Source organism: Castor canadensis, chromosome 5 (assembly GCF_047511655.1).
Source record: "Castor canadensis chromosome 5, mCasCan1.hap1v2, whole genome shotgun sequence".
NCBI classification, from domain to species: Eukaryota; Metazoa; Chordata; class Mammalia; order Rodentia; family Castoridae; genus Castor; species Castor canadensis.
In genome coordinates, this window is record NC_133390.1 from 131,711,816 (window position 1) to 131,731,926 (window position 20,111).

Here is a 20,111-nt window from a genome sequence, read left to right on the forward strand (position 1 = left end):
TTCTCTGGGCCACTTTCCAGGATCAAAACAGTCTCATCTACAATGATTTTGTCATAACTCAACTGAATCATATTTATTTTCTTCCTAGAGTGGCAACAAATCTGGTGCGGCGCCTCTGTGAACGAGGTAAGGGAGCCTGCTGCCCCAGGTTGGGTGCTTGTCATGACAGTTGGTGTTCTAGCCCCTGTGGCAAGTTCTTGCCAAGCGGTGCCAGTGACTGAGCAGCACATTGATGGGATGAGCTGAGCATGCTCTGGCCTGACCTAGTCTGTCCTCCCCATGGGATTCTTGGAAACCACCTGGGACCTTTTGGGGCTGGGGCTGAGTAGCCGAGAGGCCTATGAAGGTAGATAACTGGGCAGAGGAGCTGCACTTTGGGTTCTCTATTCCTTCTCGGCACCCCTGGGCCACTCGCTTCCATGAATTCTTTTTATGTTGTTGGCTTCTTGCCCATCTCCCAGGTCCCTGTCTGTTTTTTTAACTTACCTAGAAACACCTCCTGATGCTCTTATATTGGAATCTCCATTCACTAATATCCGTGAAGAAGCAAAGAGCCATCCATTTTCAGTGGCAAGTACACAATTTTATTAAAAATATTTAATTTTGATTATTATAATAATTACTATAAAAATAAAAATAAATTCAAGTAGCTAATAAGAATAATAATGATAAAAGCATAATTTAGTATTGTAATGAGTACAGATTTTATTAAAAATAAATCCTAGTTTGAGGCACAGAGCTGCCCAGGAAGTTTATAGCTTTGCAGCCAGAGGGGGAATAAGCTCATAGTCGGGTTGTTTGGGGGTAGCTGGTCCTATGTCCTATCCTTGCTCACACACCCTCACCTACTTGGTGTCACTGTGTTTTACTGTTACTGCCATGGTGTGATTCCTGTAGGATTCAGCCCAGGCCAAGGACTGCTGTCCTGGCTCACTCCTTGAGAGAGGAAGTGATGGATATCGTTCCCCGCCCCCCACCCCAGGTCCTAAATGGTGCTTGGAGCCTAGGCTCTGGGGAGTGGGGAGTCAGGCCTCCTAGTCATTTCTAGAGTGGGTTGGTCCCCACCTCTCCCTCACCAAATACAACTGAAACCTTGGATCCTTCTTTTAAAGTCTGTCCCATTATTCTTTCCTTCCCACTAGGGCTCTAGACTGCCTTTGTGTATTGGGCCTGTCTTGCCCTTCTGTCCTAATTTCATGCTGCTCTACTGTAGGCCACAGGACTCCTTTATTTTCCCTTATGTTTTTGCTATTGTTTTTCTATGAAATCACATAAGGAAACCAGCTATGGACTCCCATTTTCTTGGTGGGTGGTAGCCCTTGTCTGTGGGAAGTCTGGTGTCTGAGCTCGAATATAGCTACAGCTCTAAGGCATGGGAGCCCCGCCATGTCCAGGCAGGTGAGGCTTCTGTCCCCAACCACAAAGCTAGAGGTAGAAGGTGCTTCCTCCACTATACATCACCTTTATTCCCTTAGGGATGGTATAGTTAAGCCTTATAAATCCTGAACTGTCTGAATTCTTGACCTTGGCCTTCTGCCTAGAGATCTTAATTAATGGTTCTGAAAATGACTTATATCTTGTTTTCAGATATATCGATACTTCCCTGGGTTTGACTGGTTCTTCCTTGATCCCATTACAAGCAGTGGAATTAAATTTGCAAATGATGAAAAGTGAGTATTGCGATGGAGTAATTTTTTGATTTAGAAAAACACTGGGAGTCCTCAGGATGAGCCTCTTTAGTCACGTTAACTAAACAAGATGGGATTCAAAAGACCTGGGGTTGTTCTCTAAGAAAATGCCTTCAAAAGGTTAAGTCAGCCAGGCACCAGTGACTCACATCTGTAATCCTAGCTACTTCGGAGTTAGAGATCAGGAGGATCTCCATTCAAGACCAGACCAGGCAAATAGTTCACAAGACCCTATCTCAAAAATACCCAACACAAAACAGGGCTGGTGGAGTGGCTCAAGTTGTAGAACACCTGCCTAGCAAGCATGAGGCCTTGAGTTTAGACCCTAGTACTGGGGGGGAAAAAGGTGAAGTCAAGCAGAGATCTACAATGGAAAGAAAGAAGGAATTAAAAAAAAACTAGAATTAAAACAATACTAAAATAGGTATTTTTGTCCATAAAATTGCGTGTGGGTTTTTTTCAGTCTGTTTAGCACTCTTGAATAGGTATTAAAGACTACTAAAATAATTATTATAAAAAGGACTTTGCTTTAGCCATTTGGTGTGTGTTTGGTTATAGAGAGATGAGAGATACAGAGTTTATTGCTAAAAATATTTCTATTAGATATGCTAAAGACTAAACATTCTGGTTAGCCCTCTGTTTTGTTTTCTGTTTTTGTGGTACTGAAGTTTGAACTCAGGGCTTTCTTCTTGTGAGATTGGCTCTGTACCGCTTGAGCCAGGTCCCTAGCCTATACTTAGCAATTTATTTAAGCCACTTTCAGATTCTATTGACATTGTCTTTGTGGTCTTTTTAATTCATGGATTTTAAGTTTTTCAAAAAAGAAAAAGAACAAAGCTTTGAATACTTGACATTTAACAGTCTATTGTCTGAAACAGATTTTAAAATGGAGTGTTTTTCCCATTCAAGTATGTATTTTATTTCTAAAATTGAAAATAAAATGAATTAAAATTTGAGCAAACATAAGCAAAAAACCCTGTTCATTTGCAAGTATTATTGTTTTAGGACTTAAAAATTATCTGAAAGCTAGGTGCCGGTGGTTCATGCTTGTTATCCTAACTATTCAGGAAGCAGAGGTCGGGGGATCAAGGTTCAAAATCAGCCAGGGCAAATAGTTTGTGAGACCCTATCTTGAAAATACCCAGCACAAAAAAGGGCTGGCAGCTACACATCAGACTGATAACCAGAATATATAGGGAACTTAAAAAACTAAATTCTCCCAAAATTAGTGAACCAATAAAGAAATGGGCAAGTGAATTAAACAGAACTTTCTGAAAAGAAGAAATTCAAGTGGCCAAAATCACATGAAAAAATGTTCACCATCTCTAGCAATAAAGGAAATGCAAATTAAAACCACACTAAGATTCCACCTCACCCGTTAGAATAGCCATCATTAGCAATACCACCAACAACAGGTGTTGGCGAGGATGCGGGGGAAAAAGGAACCCTCTTACACTGTTGGTGGGAATGTAAACTAGTACAACCACTCTGGAAGAAAATTTGGAGGCTACTTAAAAAGTTAAACATTGATCTACCATTTGATCCAGCAATACCTCTTTTGGGGATATACCCAAAAGACTGTGACACAGGTTACTCCAGAGGCACCTGCACACCCATGTTTATTGCGGCACTATTCACAATAGCCAAGTTATGGAAACAGCCAAGATGCCCCACTACTGACGAATGGATCAAGAAAATGTAGTATCTATACACAATGGAATTTTATGCAGCCATGAAGAAGAACGAAATGTTATCATTCGCTGGTAAATGGATGGAATTGGAGAACATCATTCTGAATGAGGTTAGCCTGGCCCAAAAGACCAAAAATCATATGTTCTTCCTCATATTCGGGCATTAGATCAAGGCAAACACAACAAGGGGATTGAACTTTGATCACAAGATAAAAGCGAGAGCACACAAGGGAGATATGAGGATAGGTAAGACACCTAAAAAATTATCTAGCATTTGTTGCCCTCAACGCAGAGCAACTAAAGCAGATACCTGAAAAGCAACTGAGGCCAATAGGAGAAGGGGACCAGGAACTAGAGAAAAGGTTAGATCAAAAAGAATTAACCTAGAAGGTAACACACACATGCACAGGAAATTAATGTGAATCAACTCCCTGTATAGCTATCCTTATCTCAACTAGCAAAAACCCTTGTTCCTTCCTATTGCTTATACTCTCTCTTCAACAAAATTAGAGTAAGGGCAAAATAGTTTCTGCAGGGTATCGAGGGGGTCGGGGGGGAGAGGGAGGGGGCGGAGTGGGTGGTAAGGGAGGAGGTGGGGGCAGGGGGGAGAAATGACCCAAGCATTGTATGCACATATGAATAATAAAAAAATAAAAATTGAAAAAGAAAGGGCTGGCAGAGTGGCTCAAGTGGTATAGTGTGAGGCCTTGTGTATGTATGTATATACATATGAGTAAGCTGAATTCCTTTTTTCTTTTTTTAATGGGACTGGGGTTTGAACTCAGGGCTTCATGCTTGGATTCTTTCTTAAAAGGCAAAGTGAGTACTGTACCCAGGAAGCTACCTTTTGTCCCATCGTAATGCTGACTGGGTGGCTGCAGTACCACACCCCCAACCCTCACATCAGAGGAAGTCAGGCTCAGCCTTGTGTGCTGGTGGGGCCTTCCTAAGCTCAGTGGGCAATGTCTGCAACCAAGTACTTGCTGCTTCTTCCAGGATCCTTGAATTAAAGGGACTCACGCATCAGAAATGCTCTACCATGAAACAAGTAGTGTGTGCCTTGTGCTGTTAACAGGAGTTATTTATCTGTAGGTGACAAACTTTCCCCAGCCCAAGTCCTGCTCCAGGTGCCAGGATGGCACCAGTGCTGCCCTCAGAGAGTACACAGCCCTGTTGGGGATCAAGATAGGGACTCAGATCATGTGGCCACTTTAGCGAGGGGCAGTGAGGAAAGCTCAAGCCCTGTCCAGTCTTCGCAGCCTGTTCTTCTGTTAAGTGACTTGTGAGGGGATCTGGATCTGTTGAAGCTACATTTTTAATTTACTTGTAAATATTCAGAATTGGAATGACTATTTATTCCAATTATTATTAGAGCATACTGGCTTTTTTTTTAAAGTTGTGCTAATTCTAGGGATGGAATCCAGGGCCTTGTGCAAGCACTATACCACTGAGCTACACACCAGGCCTTGTTTGTTTTTGACAGTACTGGAATTTGAAGTCAGGGCCTTGTGCTTGTTAGGCAAGTGCTCAACTGCTTGGACCACACCCTCAAGCCCTTTTATTGCTTTAGATCTTTTTCAGGTCTCGCTTTTTACCCCCAGGGCTGACCTCAGACTGCCATCCTACCTATGGCCTCCCAAGTAGCTGGATGTAAATCACCATGCTTGGCTTATTTGTTAAGATGTGGGGTCTTGCTAACTTTTTGCCTGGGTTAACCTTGAACCATGATCCTCATATCTCCACCTCCCAAGTAGTTGGGATTATAGGAATGAGGCATTTCACTTGGCCAAGGTCTTGTGGGGTTTTTTTTTTTTTTTGGTTGTTGTTGTTTGAGATGGGGTCTCTGTTGCTGTATAGCCTTAAGCTTATGATCCTCCTACCTTATCCTCCTGAGTGCTGGGATTATAGGCATGAAGTACCAGACACAGCTAGTATTGATTTGTGAGTGTGTGTGGTACTGGGGTTTGAACTCATGATCTCACACACTTGCTAGGCAGAGTGCTCTACTATCTGAGCCACATCGACAGCTTTTGTGAAGGGGTTTTTCAGATAGTTCTTGAGAACTACTTGCCCAGGCTGGCTTCAAACCACAGTCCTCCTGATCTCTGCCTCCTGAGTAGCTAGGATTACAGGCATGAGCCGATTCATAGTAACATTCATTTGCAGTAAGTTTCTTGGCCCACCTATATTATCCAGCTTATAAATATTGTTTTGTAACTTTTAAAGAATATATCTATTGGCAAAAATAATCATTTTCAAATTTCAGAAAATATGCAGGGGCCAGATCTCAGGGAATGAATCGATACCTAGATTTGATTGATACCTGTCACCTAGCTGGAATAGATGTTGATAAAGAACAACTAAGAAATTGTCTTTTAGTTCTGTAGTAAAAAGAAACCCATCAGAACTTAGTCTATTAAGCACCCTAAATCCAAATCCCTGTCCCAGGTGAGAGTTCCAGGTGGCTCCACCCTCTTCCTGGTCTCCATCTAGCTTCTTCCTTTCCACAGTGTGAAGCACATCTCTTGTCCCCTGCTCATCCTGCATGCTGAAGACGACCCAGTTGTGCCCTTCCAGCTTGGCAGAAAGGTGGGTGTCCTGGGCTTCTGCCTCTGGTGCAGCATGCATCACAGACCCAACATGTGGGTCGGGGAGGGCCTGCATGCTGTATCCTGGGATGGGCTCAGGTCACATCAGTCTAGGAAACCACTTTATCCTTCCTGAGTCCCCTCTGGACAGCTTGGAAGAGCCTGATATGAGAAGGTCTGATATCAGGGTCAGGGCCAGACTAATTATGCTGTCTGCAAAAGGAATTATGGAAAATATGTGAGTGGTTCCGAAGTCCTCACACTAGGGTCCTTCCCAGGAGAGGTTGTGTGTTATCAGAGCCCAGGCTAACTTGGGAGACCTTATCAGTTAGGGCTAAGGGGAAAGAACCTCTTGATGATGAGGGTCCTTCAACCTCAATGTAGGGGTCCAGATGGTAGAACTGATAGGGAAACTTCTGGTCTGTGTTCTTGCCTTTGGAATTAGACTGATGAGAAGAATTCTATGTCATCCATGGGGCCTCAGTATGAGCTTTTGCTGAATCTGCTTTGACTTTGTTGCCAGGAAGTGTATTAGATTTGTGGGAGAGTGGTGTAAAGAGAGTACCACGTGGGGCACAGCAATGGTGAGGGGCAGATGAGTTTAGGGGTACATGCCATGCCTCGTCAGCAGATTCAGCCTAGGGCTCAGAGTCCTTTTGCTTGTGACAGGCTCCACATAGGCAGACTCCATGAGGAACACAGAAAACACCATGCAGGAAGACATGGAGCTGCCCAGTAATGCACTGCTCAGACCCACATACCCTTAGCCATCCAGGGGACGTGAGGGAGGGGCTGAGATGGGACAAATTGTGAGCCAGCTTGTTGATTGGCCTTGACCCAGGAGCACAGAGCCCTCCTTCCCAGACCCCTTTCTGACCACTGCACCATCCCTGTCATCAGGACCGTCCCTGGCATTTAGCTGCTCCTCTAAAGAAGGGTGGGGGGGGGTTTTGAATGGTGGGCTCACTGAGACCTGGCGACCCCTATCTGTGTGGTTGGCTGTAGCAACAGAAGCAGTGCTCATGGAAATTTGGGCTATTCTTTGGGGGAAGCAGCTGCTGACCAGTCTTTATTGAAGGGAGAGCTGCAGATTTGTCTCTCAGGCCCTAGGCCTTTTCTGGGCCCTGACCCAGCTGACCTGGCTCTGGCTCTCTCTCCCTCTCTCCAGCTTTACAACATTGCTGCACCATCTCGAAGTTTCCGAGACTTCAAAGTTCAGTTTATCCCGTTTCACTCAGACCTTGGCTATAGGCACAAGTACATCTACAAGAGCCCTGAGCTTCCACGAATACTCAGGTGAGACGTCCTCTTCCTACCCAGGGGTCTTCCCTAGACAGCAGTGGCTTATGACCAGGCATGTAGCAGGTGGTGGCTGCTGAAGCTGGGGCCCAGGGTCACAGTGACTCAGAGCCTTCCTGAGTCACAGGAGTTGGAGAGAGTTTGTCTCTCCTCCCTCCTGACTATTCCATGCTCAGGGCAGGTGGTCCCCGTTGTACAGATTACATGCTTGTGCAGACATGCATGGGAGCTTCTGGACACAGTGTGTGCATGCACATCTCCAGCTTTTGGGTGGCCACGTGCAGACAGGAGCACACAGACAAACACCCTGCTATTGCTGGGTTCCTCTCAGGGCCTTTCTAATGTTCTCAGGCTACCTCTACAGCTGCTTCTTAAAGGGAGGCTGTGTTCCAGCCTGCCCTGCACCAGCTAGTTTCTTGGGCAGGACATGGACTACAGCTTAGAGAGGCAAGGGCACCCATCTGGGCCTGGATGTTGACTCAAGTGTGAGAGTGAGGCCTTGGCAGTGGTGATAAGGGCAGTTTAGAATGACCCCCATCCCCCAATCTACTTCCATCCCCCAATCTACTTCCATCCCCCATGCTTCTGTGCAGACTGCCCAGAACTTTACCTACTTCTCAGTCAAATGACACAGGCCCCACCTACTGCTGCTAACTCATGCCCCTGGACAAGATGCTAAACCTTCCTGTGAATGGAACAGGGGAAGATGCCATCCTGGGCTACTGCTCAGTGCTTGGACCTCAAGTAGTAGCCCACCGAGGTTACTGTGACTGCTCTTGGCGGGGGTCGTTTTGCTGTTTTGTGCTGGTTGGCTTTGAGAAGCTGTTCAGGTGCCACTGTCTTCCAGCAGGTAACTGAAATTTGTTGCTTGAATCATCTCTCAAGGAGAGACTCCAGCTCCTCTCCAGCTACCTTTGAGAGCTCCCGAGGCAAAGCTGCATTTCTTTGGAGATTTTCCATTCCTTGCCACTGGGATGTGGGTTGGTGAGACTGGACAGAGAGCTAAAAGAGTAGAGGTGTGCTTCGGGGTTGTAATTTTTCTCCATTATAAAAGAAATATGGCAGAAAGTTTAGACCCACATATAAATCTAAAGATTAAAGACTCTGAGCTCAACCTCTCTCTGATCCTATGTTGGAATTGACCCTGCTGGTGCCACAGGGGCCCTGACTACCTTACTGAGGACTTCATAAAGATCCTCCTGGGATTTGTGGCTGCCTCCTCTGGTGACCTCCTCAGACAGTCCTTTGAGGACCTCGGAGAACAGGATCTTTGGTCTGAGCTCAGTGATTTGGCTCATGTTTGTCTTCCTCTGGTCTAGGGAATTCCTAGGGAAGTCAGAACCCGAGCGCCAGCACTGAAACTGTCTAGCAAAGGAGCATGAAGGCCTGCCCTCCTCCCCTTTTCTTCTGGACAGCAACCTGACACCTTGGAGCCCCTGCAGTGCCCACACCTGCAGAGCCCAGGAGCCCAGTGCACCTGGAGAGGACTCGGATGCAGCGGGCATGGAAGGAGGCCCTGTACATCCATGGTGCAGTGCAATGCAAGTGACTGGGAACCCGGATCTGTGTGGAAATATGGCTGCCGGGCATGCGACCCCCTGTCCCTCTAGCTGCCACTCTACCTGAGCTCTTGTTGGGAAGATTTCGTGACAGCAGTGGTGTCACCTGGTTGATCCCATACTTCCTGAGCTGGGCATGAAAAGCCTAGAAGAGGGCATAGGGGCTCTAGACTGCTCTGGGCTTTCTGACAACCCTTGGAGAATGTGGGGAGGCTGTTCTTTTCTGCAGAATGGACTCTAATGGTTCCACCATCCTCTTTGGCCCATGTACCCGCTTGCCTTCCTTGGCTATCCCTGCCTCTACTGAGTGCCTGTTCACCTTCAGCAGGGGGGCATCCAGATCTGCACTTCCTCCCATTCTGTCTGCCTAACCTGGCCGTAGACTGAGCATTTATTTAAGAATAAAATCGTGGTGGTGGTCTGTTTTGTTGATTCCTCTATAAGCAAAGGTCAGTGTTGCCTTCTGCTGGACCACTTTCCCATCCCCTATCACAGCTAAAGTCCTGGCACCCTTGATCCCAAAGGGACTGGGAATTGGGACTGCTCTGAGGGTCACTAATATGCCCTCTCCTTCCAGCAGCATTTCCAGAGCTGGCAGATGATCTTTTCTTAAAATGCAGGCTTAGATAAGTGGCATTGATGTTTGAGCATTGGGTTTCTTCTTCCCACACACAGACTGCTTGGGGAACAGATTAAGCTACAAGGCCAGAACTCTCAGTGTGTGCCAAGAACATCGTATCACTCTTTTGCCCATCTCTTGCACTAGTAGATATGCTGCTTTTGTCAAACCAGCCCTCCCTGCAGCTGCCCATACCCACTAATACCCATGTGAATAGATCCTAGTGTGAAGGACCAGCGACATAGTCACCTCTCAGGCCAAGGAGCCTCTGGAAGAGAGGGTACATGGCTTAGTAAGAACAGGCCCACCATCCTGTTGGTGGGATTGGAGTACAGCTTGTGTCTTTCCACCTCCTGCATCTTGTAGACTGGAGGGTGCCATCTCTCCTGATGCCTGGCTGGCCTTTCTCTCCTAGATCCTCAGGTTCTAGAACTTACAAGCTCTTGGAACCAGGACAGGGAGGTCTTGGACCACCTGCCTGCCTGTTCCTCCAAGGTCTTAGGCCTGGCATTAACAGCTGCAAACTGGCTGAAGGTCCCAAGGCTGGCACAGGTTACACTCTCCCCTTCTGAGAACTTACGAAGGATTCTCTGATGTAGAGAACAAGTGTTTTTCCTACAGTAGGGTTGAAGTTGGAATGGCCTTTTCCTGAGTCAGCTTGTGACATAAGCGTTTATCTTCCCTCTCTTGGACAGAGTCCTGATCTAACTAAGGTATGCCAGTTTTCTTCTGCCTGCCCATCAACAGCTCTATGTGAGCAGTGGCCCCAACAGGGCAAGGCCATCAGGGCAGGGACACACTGACCTGCCCCCAGGTTCCTTGTACAACTCTGGTCACAAGGAGGCCTTTGAGTCACTGAAACATGACTGTGTCTACCTGGGCCAGGGCAGCTTCTGTATACAGCCACGGTGGTCTAAAGGACAGAGGCAGGCAGGGGAGTCTCCTGTCACACACCATGGCTTCCAGCACCTGAGTGAGGTGATGGCTGACCCCTGCTCTATCTGAGCCAGTCTTTATCATTTTTTTCTCGCTTTTCATCCTGCAAGCTACCTCAGATCCTTTGGTGGGGTGTGAGGCAGAATATAAGTAAGATTTAAAGTACAATCTGTAAGGGTTTTTTTTTTTTTTTACAAGTGTCTTGACAGGCAGATTGAAGATTAGGAAGTACAAGAAGGGAACCCCTGAATTGGCAGCTCTCCTGTCATCTATCAGTTAACTTGAGCCACACTCCCCACATCTGGTGCAACCAAACTTAAACTCGGGGTCTCAGACCCTTTGATGGGTTGCATGACCAAACTGTAGTCAGTATCAGTCTTGGGGGGCTGGGATGTAGCTCGGTGGTACAGCGCTTGCCTAGCATGCACGAGGCCCTGAGTTCGATCCCAGCACCAAAAAAGACAAAAAAAAAAAAATCAGTCTTGGGGGAGAAAATCTGTGGCGATAAGGCATGTTCAGGGGTAAGTGCTGGGCTGTCAACTCTCTTAACTGCACACGTCCTAGGAGCCAAAGGGCAGTGCCTCGTAAATCTAGGGATCATGGATTCTCAGGGCTCTGTCCTGGAGCCCTCACCAAGGTGCACTAGGGGAGCTGGGGGAGATGTGAGGCTGTGAACAGAGCCTGCCAGATGCCTTGGCCAGAAGGTTCATCCCACAATTCTCAGGTTTGTTGGGTATCCACTCAGCCGAGTCTAGTCTTTGACTTTTTGTGCTTGGCATTGAACATGCTCTATCAATCACTAAGTTACATTCCTAGCCCTCTCTCCTGATTTTTGACTGCAGCTGTATATACAATTTAGCAGGAACACTTTGGTCCCCAGGGCCAAAAATGGGTAGCAAAGGCAGCAAGTGCAAAAAAGGACAGATACAGTTCACACTAGAAATACGAATGCTTTCCTTGCCCCCAGATGATGTTTCCACATAGCTATACTTGATGACTTTTTAAATAGGTGGCAGTTCAGGCACACATGGCTTTAAGTCCCTCACACAGTGGGGATTCTGTCTGTCTGCGATCCCAGAATGATGGCCCAGGCCCCAGTTACAGAAGAGGAATGAAGCCTGTATGTGTGTGGTGCCCACCCCAGGCCCCATCCTGCTGCTTCCCATGGTGCTTCCCAGTACCATATGCAGTGAGTGAAACAGACACCACATCAATTGACCATGGGCATAAAAGTTTAATCAATTTCTCACACAAGGTAGTAACAGCAAGTGGTAGGGTGGTGGTCATGCACACGGCTTCAGGAAGTATAGCCTCATGCACAGACAGAGCCACTGCACAGGGCAGCAGACGACCAGCCCCAGAACTTGCCCCCATCCAAAAAGATATCCCAGTGGTTCTGGCGAACTGTGCACCATGAGCAAATCCTACCCGGCAGACACTGCAGTGCTAGGTTGAGGGAAGAACCCTCCCCAGAAGCCAGGTCCAGCATACAAGGTGGTGGAAGCCTCTTGAACAGTGGTTGGTTCCACACCAATTTCTCCAACTACCCATGGGCAGCTGACTGCTCCCTGCTCTCTCCTTTGTCAGCACCGAGGTTCTACCCTGAAGTGTTAGCCTTGGAGAGGGATCTCACCTCTCCAAGACCCCTTGGAGAGGGGTCTCATCTTCAATTCCCCACCAGGCTGCTGAAGGAGCAGAGCAGAAACAGCTCCTCTGGGCCCAACTTTTTCCAGACCAGACTGTTACACTGATGGCACGGGAGGGAGAATAGAGCTTGGCCTTTTGTGTACAACAGGAAGTGCACCTCAGGACATAGGTGGGAGGTATCAGGAGGGCACAAATCCACAGAAGGGCAGTAGCCCTACTCTAGGCCCCAGTGCAGGATGGGAATAATCCTGCCAGGAACAGTAGCTGACCCATCTTCAGCTAGGCAAAAATATCCTCAGTATGTCCTCTAGATGTGAAACTGACCAAGGACAAGTTTCAGTTACTAAAACAAGAGAAGGCATCAGCTAGTTTGGTTTGTTATTTTTTCGTTTGAAAAAGCAAAATGAAGCTAATCCTGTATCAGTCAGCTTTGTCCTACCCAAAGCCTCTGAGTCACAGGACACAGATTCCTCCCCAATGTTCTTTCCTGTGGTCCCAGGTCCAGAGCACCCATATAGCTCCTGGGAGATTACAAAGGGCTGGGCCCGTCTGGGTCCTTGTCCCATATACCTGGAGGTTCTGCTCTAGGACGAGACAAAGGACAGGTAGCTGTGAGAATGAAACCTGAAGGGTCTGACTCTTCCCAGAAGGGCCAGGGGGCAGAACTGGGTCAAGAAGGCCAAACCGGGCTTGGCCCTATCCTACAGGTTCTATAGAAACACAGGTCCTTAAGCTTTCACTATGGTTATCTGCCCAGACCCCAGAATCCAAAGGCTCAAAAATAAAGACTTAAGCTCATGGCAAGATGTCTATAAGGTTTCAGGGGAACCCAGCCGCTGGATCCACCTCTGCTCACCCTTGGTGGGGCTGGCTGTGCCTATCCATGTTGCAAACTCTGCTTTTCTTTAAAGGAAGCCAGGATGACATCATAGGCTCCTAGCTCCTTCCTTCTTTTCCCAGCCCTCAAACCACTCCCTCAACCCTATCGCCTCTCCTAGAAACAGCACTGAGGAAAGTAGGGACCACTAGCTGCTGGCAGGATGTCTGGAATCTGGTATGAGGTACAAATTCAGCCAAATAAATGCCCACTGGTCCCAGTGCATGGAGCACCTAGTCCTTAGGGATGTTAGGGGGTGGGATCTGCAGGTCAGAGGGCTCCACGCCCCAGATGTCCCGTGCATACTCAGTGATGGTCCGGTCACTGGAGAACTTGCCAGAGCAGGCGATGTTCCTGATGACCTTTTTGGTCCACTCTGTGGGGTTCTGTGAGGAAATAAGAGACTGATTAATCTTTGGCACCTTCGGCAAAGCTAAGAACTTCAGCTTCTAGAATTCAGGACTGTTCCCAGGTGAGCTCTGGGCTCCTGAATAGCCTGAAGAAGAGGAAATTAAATCATGGGCTCAGAGAAAAGGGGCCCCTTCTGACCAGGAAGGCTACACTAGATAAGAGACAAAGAGCCTAGGAGACGATCTTGGCCCTCAACATGGCCCACGTTATTAAGCAACCCCACCAGGTGGATCCAATGGCCTCAGAAGGCCAAGCAATTTTCTTCAGCCAGGCTTTAGCCGGTCATTGTTCCCCCAGAGCCTCCAGCTGCTCCACTCTGTAGCCAGCACAAGGAGGGGCCTCCCAACAGGGCCAGACTCCTAGAGGCCAGACCAGGTTGAAGGAGGAAGGTTCCTCCCAGGCCCCTGCTGGTTGGCTGTTTCTAGGCTTGGCTATCAGTAGCTGCTTCCCCAAGACAGGAAATGACAGGGCAGCTGACTTAGAGGCTGATGGGGCCCACTGGTGACAAATCAGAAACCCAAACCCCTGTGGCCTCAGCCAAGAGCCTGCTTTCAGTTTGGGAAATAAAGAATCTGACCCAACAAGTCCATAGAAACTCGCCTAACCACTCCCTGCCGGCCTCCAGGGCCCACAAGCCTTACCCGGTACAGCTGGTCCACCTGGGCCTGGCACTGCATGTAGGCTTCATAGTCTGCAAACACTTTGAACCTGAAACAGAGACAGGAGACTGGGCCAGGGCACCAAGTGACAGCAGGCAAGAAGCCCTGCCTAGAGCAGTCTGTGTTGTCCCAGGAGTCAGTCCCTCAGCCACCACAGGAGCTGCCCACCTGACTCTGCCTCTCATGTGTCCTCTCAGCTTTGTTGGGGCCAGGCTCTCCCAGATTCATGTGGCCACAGGGTTTCTCTGTGAGCAACACTTATGTCCTGGGAATGCTGTTTTAGGAAAAAAAGCCTTATTTCAAGCCCAGTATTCCTTTAAGGAAACTGGCGTTTACAGTGCAAATGCCATGGGCAGTTAGAGATGCACAAGCCTAGAGGCATCTGTAAGCCTATTTCACCTGCCACAGCTGAGGGGCTGTTCTGTTGGACAGCATCTCCATTTAGTACCTATACCCAAGACAGAACTGAAGAGATGGGAAAAGGTGATTTGTGGTTTCTGATGTTCTGGACAAAAATGCAGATTTAGTTTATTATTGCATCAGAAGCACAATTCATAAAATTCACTATTTTAAATGTCCTCCCTTCATCACAGGCCTCAGCAGGGTCCAGCTTCAGCCCAGATAAATGTGTGGGGTCATGATCTGGTCTTACTAAAGCAAGCCAGTGACACGGTCCTCAAAGAGCAGGAAAAAAAATGAAAAACAAAATTAACCCAAAGGCAACTGAAAGTGGAAGAGAGTTGAATCTCACCAGATTCAACTTCTACCAGCAGGGTAAAGAACTGCCACGAGATGCAAATGGCTCTGCCAACCTGTTATATAACTACACATCAGTTACAGCCTATGTTAACTGCACTACAATAAAGTGCCAACTACCTTGCAGTGTCACCAGTTCACTCCATTTTAATTATGGCGTAGCCCCATTTGACACTTGCCTTAGTTCCACTGCCTTCCCTGCTCATTCCAGGCTGTCCTGTCCATGCTCCTCCAGCGCCCTCTACTGGTCTCCAATCAGCCCAGGGCCATGTCCTCCTGCCTGTCCTCCCACAGTCACCAAGAAGCCCAGGGGCTGGTGTTGCTGGCCTGTCTCCCACTGCCTGGAGCCCCCAATGCATTGCCAGAAGCCCCCACAAAGTCTGGACCTGGTTTTACCAGTGACTTTTGGGTAGCCTGTAGGTCTCCTGGGCTGTTCAGACCACCAAAAGGACCTGACTATCCCAATGGGGAGGACTGAGCAGGGAGGCCAGAGCAAGAGAAGCGTGTGCCCCACCTGTCATGGTCCATCAGCATGTTGACCACATCCTTGAAGCAGTCTGGGTCCTTGGGAGAAAAGAAGCCACTGCTGATTTGGTCTATAGCCTGCCTTAGTTCAGGCAGGCGCTCGTAGAACTCTCTGGCATTGTACCTGTGGGGAGATGGCGTCTCTTAGCACATGGCATTCCCAGGGCAGCAGCCTCAAGTGGACCCAGTTTGTTTCTGGCATGGCCCCTGCCTCAAGATGGTCCTGGAGGTCCAGGGCATTTGGCCACAAGTGGCTACCAGGCCCTTGAGAGGTGGCTGGTTCGAATGGTGACATACTATAAGCCTAACATCAATTCCACATGCTTCCAACACTGTTTAAAGAAATGCAGTTACTAGATGTGCAATTATATAAATGGTTCACATTGTATTGATGAGGCCCAAACTGCTCACAAACTTCCCTCACTGTGAAATCTGGGGCAGAACTTTTAAAAACGGAGAGGTTGTCCTGAGTGTGGTAAGGCTTGAGATGATCACCTTTGGCTAGATTGCGGATGAAGAAATAAAACCAGATGAGACAAGATCAGCCATAGCCATCAAGAAGCCTAGGAGGAGTGGGGAATACCTGCAGATGCAGGTCCCAGGACACAGGATGGGCAGAAAGAGCCCAGGGAGGGGCAGGTGAAAACCCTGCACAGGCATGTGAGCTCTCTGGGTGACAAGGACACAATGTTTTAGGCCTAAGGTCTCACTGACTCCTCAGGAGCTTTAAAAGGCAATTAGACAACACTGCCTTTTAAAGATTATTCCTCAGAATGAGGCTAGGACTCCTCATAAATGTGACGGTCATGGAAAAAAAAAGTAAAACCAGAAATTTTTGGACCAGGAGACGGAGCCCTGATAAGCAGACACAACAGGGTGCCCTGGATGGGTCCTAGGGCAGAAAAGCGCATTAATGAAAAAACCTGGTGAACTTGGAATACAACATGGACTTTAATAGCTAGCAATGATGACTTAATTCTGACAATGAACCATAATAACTGGTAAAATGTAAACAACAGAAAACTGTGAGAGGGATAGATGTAAGCTAGACTCTGTACTGTGCTTGCTAATTTTTTTTTGCAAACCTTACAACTTTCAAAATTAGGCTAAATTGACCAGATGCTCCCTGCAATGAAGGTGCCCACCCTCCCCCTGACCCCAGTGTCTGGGGGCTGCATCCCACTGTACCTAAGGTGGTGATGTCACTCTTGGAGCCCCTTCTCTAGTGGTGACCCACAAAGACCAGGGCCTTCAATGGAAGGGGAGCCCTTGGTCTGGACTCCATGGACTGTCATGGAGACAAGTGCAGAAGCAGCCGAGTTCCTGCCCCAGTGGCCTCAGTGGGATCCAGCTGCTTCATGCTCAAGAGGGATCATCTCAGTGAGCACAGCCCTTGGACAGGCAGCCATCCCTGCCCAGCCTCAGCCCCACCTCCCAACCACACTCCACAGTTCCCTCCCCCAGATCTACCACACGCCAAACAGCACAGGAGGGGACTCGCACCCTTTCTGGTCCAAGGCCTCAACATCCTCTACCCGCATGCCAAAGATGAAGAGGTTTTCGACTCCTGCCTCCTCAGCCATCTCCACATTGGCACCGTCCATAGTGCCGATGGTGAGTGCCCCGTTGACCATGAATTTCATGTTGCCAGTGCCCGAAGCCTCTGTGCCTGCGGTGGAGATCTGCTGCGACAGGTCGGCAGCTGGAATCACTGGGGTGGGGGAAGGGGGAGGTCAGCTCCAGGCCCTGCCATACCACACTCCCTCCTCCAGCCCAGGGGACAGCCTGTCTCTGTGGTGAGTGATCCCAGGACAGAGACCACCATCCCAAGGATACCAAGCTCACTGAAAGACAAGTCAGCCCTGGGGGACCCAGAAACTGGACAACTGTTCCCCTCCTGGTTCCAAAATGGCCACTTGCTTTTGCAGGGCCCCCTTTTCATGAGGCAGAAGGTTCAAGATGGAGACCACTGAGAAGACATCCCCAAGTGGCATAGGATTTTTGTTCTGGAACTTTCTAGGGAGCAGGCCAATCCAAGTTTAGTGGGGATCCCAATCCTGGCTTACAGACAATGTGGTTCCTTCATCTATATGACACTGACATTCAACTGTCCCCTAAGACTCCTTGGATCATGCCAAGAAGAACCAAAATTCCTATAGAACCAGAAGGCTGGGAAGGCTGAGAGTGATTCCTGTGTTCATGTGAGCCCTGAGTAGGCTCTGTAGCCACTCAGATACTGTGTACTCATGGCTCCTCCCCAGCTTGGGCACTCTGTTCTCATGACGGGGTATGCTGGATGCAACATGTCCCTTGGGAAGGGACTGACCAAGACCATGTCTTGGCTAGACACCTCGGTCTCAAGAGTTCTTAAGCCATGGCTACAGCTGCCAATGCCCTCTTCAGGAGGGAGGAAAGGCAGGCCTCATGGTCAGTTGTCATGGCAAAGGCATCTCCAATCCCTAGGCCCCACAGCCCAGCTGTGTATTGCCTGGGCAAGTCCAAGGAGTAAGGGGCACTGACCCTGGGGCTGAGGCCCAAAACTGGTGCCCACTGTCAGTTCTAAAGATAAGCAGGGGTCAGCTGGTCTCAAAATAAGAGTGAAGAAGGGTTTAAGAAACAGAAAGTGCAGGAAGATGCTTTAGTGAGAAATTTCTGGAAAGACTGCCAACTTGCCAAAGTTCCCACCCAAAACTCAGACAAAGCCCAGTCCCTCCCCTGACTCGCCAGGACCTCAAGCATGCTAAGTAAGTGTTCTACCACTTTAGATATGCCCCCAGCCCTTTTTTGTTTAGTTTGTTTGGGTTTTTGTTTCTGAGATGGTCTCAATTCCTTTGTCCAGGATGGCCTCTAATATGCAATCCTCCTGTCTCCACCTCCCAAGTAATTGGGATAACAGTTATGTGCCACCATACCCTGCTCAAGTCCAGCCCCTTAAACCTGCCTGGGACCCTCATGCACCATCCACCCAACAGAAGCAGAAGCAATGCTGGGTACTATTGCAGCAGCCAGACCATGGGGATGGCTCAAGTGTACCAGCCACACTCACAGGAAAGCAGAACAAATCAGCCTGCCATCTTTTCTGTGACAGCCTGGAAAAACAGCACTGGGCAGAGACCAAGGCACACAGGTACACCTGACCTCAGTGGCAGGAAGGGAATGGGAATCCCAGGCTCAGCTTCCCCACCATAAGTCTAGTTGAGATTATCAGTTTTTTGGCAAGAAAGGCCAGCCAGGTCAGAGTGTGCTCACAACCAGGGGTGGGGGGTGTTTCCCCAGGACCACCTCAAGACTGAACTCTCCACGTTGGGCTCTGAGCTACCCTCAGATAGGACTGAGAGCAGGTGTAGGCAGGTGAGAAATGCACCATGCTCCTGGAAGCAAACAGGTGGTGGTGAGCAGGGAAGGGAAGGGGAGAAGCCACTGACTGGGTGCACGTCCTGCAAGCAAGAAGGACCCAGAAACAGAAGGCACAGCTGAGAGAAGGGTGAAGGGAGGATGGTAGGGAAACAATGAGACCAAGGCAGGTATGAGAAGGTCCAGAAAGCAAGGACATTCCAGACTGGGTGGTAATTCTGTCTATAATATGCAAAGGCTCTCCTTGGTATGCTGCAGTACTCCTGCCAGAAGAAGCACTCCCTGAGACCTTTCCCTGCTGGCCTGAAGCCCCATCTGGGTGGGATCTGAGTGTCCAGGGCACAGTGAAGCTGGCCTTGGCCAGCACTGCCCACCCTATCCAGCCCTAGGCAAGAGCGAGGCTCCTGTCCTGTGCAGGCATCCAGGGCTACCTTTCTCAGCCAAGGACACTCGGTAGTTCTCCAGGAAGATCACTTTGAGCCTGTCACCCACAACTGGATCATGATTGACAACATCGCCAATGGATGTGACCAACTTGATGATCATCTTGGCCATGTGGTAACCGGGAGCTGCCTGGAAAGGAGAAGTGAGGGTTAAGGGTTCAGTACAAAATTCTTTGCTGAGGTCCACAAAGGAGCCTGGTTGCATCTGGTAGCACTGGTCAAACCTCTGACCAGGCCTGGTAATGTCGGACCACACTGTGGTCCCACTGATGTTGGGGAAGGGGAAATCCTGGCTCTTCCAGGAAGCTCACCTTCTACTGAGCACTCCTCATGAGGTCACCTCACTTGTGAAAGCTGTCAGACGCAAGTTTGATTTTCTGACTCCAAATAGTGTCTTAACTCTTGAAATTTCTTAAAAATTACAAGATAAGATAACTTCTAGAACTATTAGTTTACAGGAACTACAGAAAACTGAGGAACATACTGGAACATACCAGAGAGATATATTCAAAAAGGCCAGCCTCAAGATAACAACCCAATTTCTATTAACAAATGTTTTGAAAAGAAAAAAAAAAATGGGGCAAAAAGACAAAAAAAAAATAATATATATATATATATATATATATATATATATATATATATATATATATATATATATATATGGGCGATGTAGAAGGAAAAACCTGTTGGTTAAGAGACATATCAACAGATCTCAATGCAAGGACCTTCCAAAGGGGTCCTGATTAAAACAAACAGTTAAAATATGTGTGGGGTTGGGGATGTAGTTCAGTAGTAGAGCACTTGCCTAGCATACACAAGGCCCTAGGTTCAATGCCCAGAACTTAAAGAAAAAAAAAATTGTAGTTTAGCTGGGCAGTGGTACACATCTGTAGTCCCCTGCTCCAGAGGCTTCGGGAGCTTAGGCAGGAGGATCTTAAGCCCAGGAGTTCCAGGTCAGTCTGGGCAATATAGCAAGAGAGACCTTGTCTAAAAATAAAAATAACATTTGTAACTTTTTTTTTTTTTTGGTCATACTAGGGTTTGAACTCAGAGCTTCAT

At 48.2% G+C, this 20,111-nt stretch overlaps 2 protein-coding genes across 3 annotated transcripts in view; one reads left to right on the top strand and one right to left on the bottom strand.

The window, feature by feature from the left end:
- The window catches only part of Abhd12 (abhydrolase domain containing 12, lysophospholipase), a 78,338-nt gene extending 69,092 nt beyond the window's left edge, over positions 1 to 9,246 (top strand). For both annotated transcript variants that reach the window (XM_020184699.2, XM_074074203.1), the window contains exons 8-13: positions 89 to 126; positions 491 to 570; positions 1,588 to 1,670; positions 5,890 to 5,968; positions 7,136 to 7,263; positions 8,586 to 9,246. In XM_020184699.2, the coding sequence (XP_020040288.2) occupies positions 89 to 126; positions 491 to 570; positions 1,588 to 1,670; positions 5,890 to 5,968; positions 7,136 to 7,263; positions 8,586 to 8,625 (448 nt within the window). In that variant the 3' untranslated portion in view covers positions 8,626 to 9,246. The remainder of the gene's footprint in view (positions 1 to 88; positions 127 to 490; positions 571 to 1,587; positions 1,671 to 5,889; positions 5,969 to 7,135; positions 7,264 to 8,585) is intronic.
- A 2,348-nt stretch (positions 9,247 to 11,594) lies between these two features.
- The window catches only part of Pygb (glycogen phosphorylase B), a 53,379-nt gene continuing 44,862 nt past the window's right edge, over positions 11,595 to 20,111 (bottom strand). Inside the window, exons 16-20 of the mRNA XM_020184698.2 lie at positions 19,041 to 19,182; positions 16,759 to 16,966; positions 15,245 to 15,379; positions 13,957 to 14,023; positions 11,595 to 13,290 (exon numbers count right to left, since the gene is read on the bottom strand). Coding sequence (XP_020040287.2) covers positions 13,138 to 13,290; positions 13,957 to 14,023; positions 15,245 to 15,379; positions 16,759 to 16,966; positions 19,041 to 19,182 — 705 coding nt within the window. The 3' untranslated portion in view covers positions 11,595 to 13,137. The remainder of the gene's footprint in view (positions 13,291 to 13,956; positions 14,024 to 15,244; positions 15,380 to 16,758; positions 16,967 to 19,040; positions 19,183 to 20,111) is intronic.